This window comes from Adiantum capillus-veneris, chromosome 2 (genome assembly GCF_014529385.1).
Source record: "Adiantum capillus-veneris isolate H3 chromosome 2, ASM1452938v2, whole genome shotgun sequence".
NCBI classification, from domain to species: domain Eukaryota; kingdom Viridiplantae; phylum Streptophyta; class Polypodiopsida; order Polypodiales; family Pteridaceae; genus Adiantum; species Adiantum capillus-veneris.
In genome coordinates this window covers 13,979,380-13,986,634 of record NC_140932.1, presented here as the reverse complement: position 1 = coordinate 13,986,634, position 7,255 = coordinate 13,979,380, and the positions used below count along the sequence as shown (strand labels likewise).

The following is a 7,255-nucleotide window of genomic DNA, read 5'->3' as shown; positions in this document are numbered from 1 at the left end:
TCTTTTTCCCTGATGGCTTTTTTCCTTCCTCATTCATCTCTTTTTTCTTCAATCTTTCTAACTCCTTCACAAAACTTTTTTCTTTCTTTCTCATAATTCAAATCTTTTTTCCTTTTCGCTTTTTTTTTCTAATTCATCTTCTTTCTTTGGACTTTTTTTCCTCATCCCTTTTTTCCCTTTTAAAATCATTTTCCAGCCTCTCTATGACTATAAGCTTCTTTTTTTATACCATGATGTGAGGACATACTAAGGACACAATCATACAAGGTTCCTATAATAGGCTGAGAGACAACTCCTCATATGATGATACCAAAACGCCCCTCTTCTTCAAGCTGCCTATGTTTCAGGTAGTCTGATCAAGAACCGGTCACATATGACAGCTAAGCGCTTCTTTCTTTTCCTTGAAGTGATAATTTCGGTAAAACTGCCAATATGTACCTAGGTACTTCGAACTGGACAGGATGGATGGGTGCAGCAGTGGTTGAATAAATCGAATAGCTGCACGAACAAGGTCCCAACACAGTAATAAACTGTAAAATTGTCCATCTGCCTTGTGTCAAAAACCTTTAAGCGCCACTAAAAATAGGAAGGTCGTTGATTACCTGCCTTATATCGCACTTATAAATCCCCCCGTACAAGCTAGGTTCAAAGTTACTGCAGCCAAATCCCAGAAACTTACACATTGCAAAAAATAGCTCCTCTTCAAAACACGAAATCCCTGCTCCACACAGACATCAAACTTTTCCAGAGAGCTTCGTTAGAAAAGCAATAGAAAAAAATCAATGATTTCATAAGCTTCTTCTCAAAACTTGATTAGCAGCACATACCCAAAAAAACTAAAAGAAATTTCCACTTTTCTACATTTTCGAGTCGTTACTCAAACATCCAACTCGAATGAAACCCTTCCCTACAATCTCTACCTGCAAGTCCTAGACCAGACATTCAACCTTTCTGGACAATCTCAACGCAAGACATGTTTGATCTCCCGGTGTTATGTATAGAGGTTTCTGATTCAATCATTTGAACAGGCAATTGGGAAGGTTTTGGCTTCAACCCACAAATTTCTTCCCCCCTACAACAATCTTAAGTGATACAAATGAGCCCTCAGCCCAGCAGCTCAATAATATGGTCGATACCGAAAAGGTCTTCGAAATCGTGGATATTTCCTGCAATACGTGTCAAAATATTAAGTCGCTGTTTTCTATGTAGGTAAGGAAAAAGAAAAGGGGTTTGAGAGAAATCCTACCCATATGGAGAATAACCATAAGTAGGCATGTAAGGCCTGCGTGGCATATATCCGTAATATGGATTGGGACGCCGACCTCTGAATATCTTCATACCTGGAACATTGGTTCTTTTAGCAGTTACCTGCATGATCATAAAATCCAACAAATATCAGCTTCTGCAGCTCTCCCATTCTAGAAAGTACGTGTATTCACACAAACCCCCACCTTCAATGGACGCCCATGAAGTTCCGATTCATTTAATTGAAGTGCATTTGGAACCGCTTCCATTTCAACAAACTCAACATATGCATACCTGCAAACATATCGAACATGAAGCATCCACCAAGAAAAAAGCTGTCCACTAAAACCATAGCATCATACCCTTTTGGCTGCCCAAACTTATCAGTAAGTATGGTGACACGGTTCACAGTCCCACATGATTGAAAATGCTGCTGCACTTCTTCAGGGGTACAAGAGTAATCAACCTGAAGCATCAAAAGCAAAAGCACATCAACGTTGTATTGCTTGTTCTAAGACAAATTAACCATGTCAAAATCCTGCCTATATCATCTCTTCAGCCTGTTAACATACATTGCCCACAAACACTGAGCGTGAATCTGCCTCTTCTTTACTAGCTTGACTGGGTGCAGCACCCATAGGGTCTGCAGACAAGTAAAGATATGCATTATTAGCTAGTTTGCATCTTAGCTAGAGCACACACTGATAAGCAGATCTCAGACAAGATTCATGCGAAACCATACCTTGAACAGTGCCCATCTCCTTCTCAACCTTTGCTTGCATATCCCGTAAAGCTGCTGCTTCCTCCTCCATTTCTTTGAGCCGCCGTTTCATTTCCTCTAGCTCCTGCGGACATGCAATCCTCGAAAGATAAGAAACACGCACACATGCTGTGCTTGTCTAAAATACTGAAGGTCAGCTACATTAAATTTTATGAGGAGCAATAGGCGACCTCCATGCAGCCTAGAAAGCATAAGAGCAGCTGTATAGAAAGTTTGAGTTCGACTGTGAACCAGCACAAATTGTGAAAAAAAAAATCCAAAGAATAGTTTTAATGCGACCATGAATCACATGTTAGTCGATGTCCTACACAATAGGGAGGTACAAGCTAGGAGACACATCTCTTAAACAAGCAATCAGGTTTGAAAATGACATAGGTTCTGTTTCAGACACCGGTTGAGAACCTGGATCAGCCACTTTAGTAGCATTGCTGAAATTTTATTGACAGGTTTCAAGTAACAAACCAAACCAAAAAGCACCAATATACAGACCAGGCTGAAAATTTCACAGTTTAATTCGTTGTACTTCAACCACAAATTTGCCAATCATAGTGGGAGACATTTTGGAAGACAAGCATACAAATTAGAATTATGACCAGAAATGCTGGATAGAATTCAGAGAAAAAAGCAGCTGTTCTACATAAAAGGCCCTTAAAGTTTACTAATAAACCATACAAGAAGAGATGCTACCTCTCTACTAGAGTGATTTCAAATACAAGTGGCCCTGATCTCAAGAGGACCAAATGATGGGCTAGTCCCCCCCCCCCCCCCCTTTTTCACGAGATTTTTCTATTAGTAAATCAACTGATTCTTACAATTACATGAACCAGAGCAGATTGCATTGTTTTCCGTCTTGGAACTATTCTGACGCAAGAGAATGCGTGTTAATCATTAGCCCAATAGCTGAAATTTTATGTACGTGTAGCGAGAAATGGCTGTCTGTCTCGTTCTAGCTCTTCTAGGTGGGAGCGATCACTTCTGAAGTAACGCTCCACACCCTTCATGGTGGTATCAATGCCGCGGTGACCCGTAAAAGGTGGACAAATGGCACTCTGTCGAGACCTTTTCCCTCAAAGGCTACACAGTTTTCCATACGGCATGTCTACCGGATGAAGAAAACAATGTTGTGTGTTACACAACCTTTGAGGGAAAGGAAAACCCCTAGAACTGTCTCCCCATTGTGTATCCAAGTAAAAATGTCCGCAAAGTCACGATCTGTGGCGTACTCATCAGCCATATTCTCGAAGCTTCTATGATGAATCTCGGAAATAGCCAAGACTGCCACTAAATTTTTATGTCCCTGAACATGGACAATCTAGAAGTGAAACTGTGACAAGATGTCAGCCCACCGCATCTGCTTTTTCGAAAGTTGCTTCTGTGACAAGAAGAAGCGTAGACTCTAATGATCTGTAAAAACTGTGAAGTCGGCTCCAAATAAAAAGTGTCACCACTGTGTAAGAGCGTGGATCACTACCAATAGCTCTTTCTCATAGTGCTACTAATTATGGCATTGAAAACATTTTGCTTTCATAAGCAATCACATAGCCTTCTTGAATCAAGACCGCTCCCACACTACAACCACAAGCATCACAATAAATATACCTTCATAAGTTCAGAAAAGTTTGAACTCACGAATTATAAGAGGGACTAAAGCACTCATAGAACTATAAAAGCAAGGGACACAAGAGAAGAAAAGAAAAACAAAAACAAACAAACAAACTAACTAAATCACTTTGTTTGCTACGAAACAAAACTAAATAAAACAAAACATTATTAACTTAAAAATGTTTTTAGAAAAAGCATGTGTAAAATATGTTGATGCAACTTACTTGGCTTAAAACAAGTACTCAACTTTAAGCAAAAAAAAAATAAGACATCTTAAAAACTTAATCCTAGAAATCAAACTTCACACAACTTCTTCTAACGGAATACATTCTTAAGTCTTCGGGTAAGCTAATACGAAATCGAAAAATGAATACTACTACAAACCTACGAAGAGCAAAGAACCAAACTTGACAATATGTGATCTCAACTTCGCTGCTTGTCCAAACAGGAAGAATAAGATTATCACCTTTATCATGCATAGCTTGGACAGCAGCTATGACATCCCTACTCACGTCGTCAGTGCCCAAGAGTAGGTGTAGGTTTATATAGAGGTCATTCATGCTTTGAACGTACTCTACAAAACCAACGAGCTGAGTTTCTATCACCCTCCAGAGGTGATTGGCATACTCAGCCATGATAAAGGCTAGCATTTGTCAAGCTATAGTAAAAATACTAGAAGCACTAAAGATCAAAACAACAACATAAGGTGTTATTAAGTCAAACAATAAGTGGGCTTTTTAGCTCCCCACTTCTATTGAATTGACTACTGATTATCTTGAACATTCCAAAGGAAGAAACATTAAAAATAAACTTACTACGATGCAAAAATGAACGAATGTTTTTCATGATTCTTTTGAATGAGTATCCTTATTCAACTAGTAAAGAAATAAGATGGCAAGATTGAACAACAAAAGCAGATTTACTTGAACAAAGACGAGAAAATCTAAATAGTTGAGAGCAAATGACACCGTACTTAGCTAAAAGAGAAATGTTCAAAGAAATATGAGGCATACGGATGATATTTAAATTGGCATATTTTGGTTCAAGGCGCTTATCATAGATATCTACTTCTAATCCCAAGGGAGTCTGAAAAATCTTAAGGTCTAAAAAGGCACAACAATCACTATTTGTGGTACAATTGAGTTCACAAAACTCCTTGGGATAAATTCTTCCGCCTACAGAACTCGAATTCAAGTACATAAAAGCTTGAAAAAAAGCAACGTCAGGGACAAAAAGATCATTTACAAAGCGTCTTACATTGCATAACTTGTGTAAAAATATTCGGCAAGTGTTAGCAAGGACAAGACGCTCCATAAAATCAAACTCATAAGTAAAAAGATAGAAATTAGTAAGAAAAACAGCACAATTGGTGCCCATAGGGATACCAATTGTATGCTTGAAAAGAGAGTCGCCGATGGTTATATATAAATTGTCCAAAAGAAAATCTAACCAAGATATGATATCCATGTCATCTACAATCTTAGTGAATCCAGAGTTACCGGGGAACGCCCCCTAGCCCTCGATCCAGCGTTCCGGGGGGCAGTTCCCTTCTCGAACGTTCCGAAACGTCCCGGAACGTCTGACGTTCCGAGTGGCCAGTTCAAACCGGAACGGCCGTTCCGAAACGTTCCAGAACGCCCCCGGAACGTTCCGGAACGCCCCTGGAACGGCCAACGGCTACAAACAAATTTGGTAAAAATTGAAAAAATTGAAGTAAATGTTTGGGCTTCTTTTTGAAGTGTGCAAGGCCTCAAGGACTCATAAAATGGACCCCCCTTCCCCTTTCTCTCCACAAGCTAATCCTCAAGGCTCAAGCTCTCTCCCTCTCACACTCTCAAGATCTCTCCCTCTCAAGACTCACTCTCTCAAGGCTCAAGGCTTCAAGCCTTCAAGCTCTCTTCCTCTCCCTCCCACTCTCTCAAATCCCTCCCTCTCCCTCTCACTCTCTCGAGTCTCTCCCCCCCTCTCTCTCTCTCTCTCTCTCATCATCTAGTCATAGCAAGGTTGAATGGTCTTCAAAACGAGTTTTTTGTGAGTATTAGAGTCAAAGCACTCTAATACTGCTTGTATTTAAACACAAGGAGCTAAAAAATGCACTATTTGGGTGTTTTTTATACCTCCCGTTCCGCGCCGTTCCCCCGTTCCGCGGGGATCTCGTCGCCGTTCCCGTTCCGCGTTCCGGGTAACTATGGGTGAATCTCTTTCTTCCTTTGTCTACATCTACATTCTTACTTTTCAACCATAAAAAGTCAAAGTTCAAGGCTGACTTTTCTACTAGCAATGCCTTGTACCCATCCTTCTCAAGCTTGTACGCAAAAACTTTTGAAATAAGAGACTTGACTCTAAATTTAAGGTCCTCCAAATTTAGCTTCGTGTATAGCGTAGTAAAGTCAAAAGTTTGGAGACATAAAGGAGAAGATTTCTCCTTAAGGCTTCTTGAAGAGTTCAAAAACTTTAAAACAGGAATCACACCTTCTGAATCATTTAAAATCCAACTTGAATCGGTAGGTACGTCTGCTTCCTTTAGCATATTTTTCCACAATTCATTTACGCTAGGTAAAATAGCTTTGAAACAATAACTAAGCCATTTGGAAACCTCGGTCAAAGAGGTGTTACAAGAAGCAGCTATAAATCTAGGCTTTATAAGGTTCTTGTGGAACTTCCAAACGGTATATAAAAAAGGTAATTTAGGCTGGCACTTGAAACCAAAAGACTTACAAAAGTCTTGATATTTCAAGATAACCTCGTGAATTGAAAGATCACAATCATTGTAAGTCTGAGAGTTTACTTCACCTAGCAAACATTCTAAATAGAACTTTTTGTACGTGACAACAAAGTTATTAGAGCATTTATCTACGTAAGAAATTACAAAATCACGATGAAATTTCCTAAGAGCATCCCAATAAACTTCGAACGGCTTTTGCAAATCTGGCAAAGCCAAGACTAATTTGGTAGTCAATTTTTCTTTAAGCATCTGAAAGGCAGTCACCTCTTAACGGTCCCCACGTGAAAGGGGACCCCTTTTTGAGTCAATAAATACAAAGGTGAAGCTATCTCTACAAACTTCCGAATCAACCGCCGATAATAAGAGCACAAACCCAGAACGCTTCGAACTTCGTGAACATTCTTTAGGTCAGGCCAACCGCAGATAGTCTCAATTTTGGTCGGGTCCATCTGTACCTCTACTGCTGAGACGATGTGTCCCAAGAAATGTATCTCCAGCAAGAAAAACTCACTCTTTATGGCATTAATAACCAATCTATGATCGCCCAACAGCCTGTACGGATTTCCCACAAATTGCGACGGTGGCTTTTCTACCAGTTGCTTTTGGACCTATTTGCTTTTAAGTTTATTGCTTTTAAACCAATTGTTTTTTAATTTAATTGCTTTTAGGGCTGTCACAAATTGGAGACGTGGCAGGCCCCCAGAGAAACACACACGACTGACTATATGGAATCTCGAGAAATGTGCCGATAGGCTGACGTGGTAGCAACGTACGGAATCCCGCAGAACGTGCTGACAGGCTCACGGGGCAGGCCGTACGGACAACAATAGGATGCTCCGCTTTTTGTGCTGACAAGCCGTACGGTTTTTTCGCAGATTACGCTGACAGCTTTTTGGGCAATT

The 7,255-nt window shown here is 40.1% G+C and overlaps 1 protein-coding gene across 1 annotated transcript in view; it reads right to left on the bottom strand.

Moving 5' to 3' along the window:
- Positions 1–769: 769 nt before the first annotated feature.
- The window catches only part of LOC147462395 (polyadenylate-binding protein 2-like), a 50,112-nt gene continuing 43,626 nt past the window's right edge, over positions 770–7,255 (bottom strand). The window contains exons 3-8 of the mRNA XM_086483803.1: positions 1,988–2,090; positions 1,818–1,888; positions 1,608–1,711; positions 1,452–1,539; positions 1,247–1,368; positions 770–1,166 (exon numbers count right to left, since the gene is read on the bottom strand). Of these exons, the coding sequence (XP_086339929.1) occupies positions 1,118–1,166; positions 1,247–1,368; positions 1,452–1,539; positions 1,608–1,711; positions 1,818–1,888; positions 1,988–2,090 (537 nt within the window). The 3' untranslated portion in view covers positions 770–1,117. The remainder of the gene's footprint in view (positions 1,167–1,246; positions 1,369–1,451; positions 1,540–1,607; positions 1,712–1,817; positions 1,889–1,987; positions 2,091–7,255) is intronic.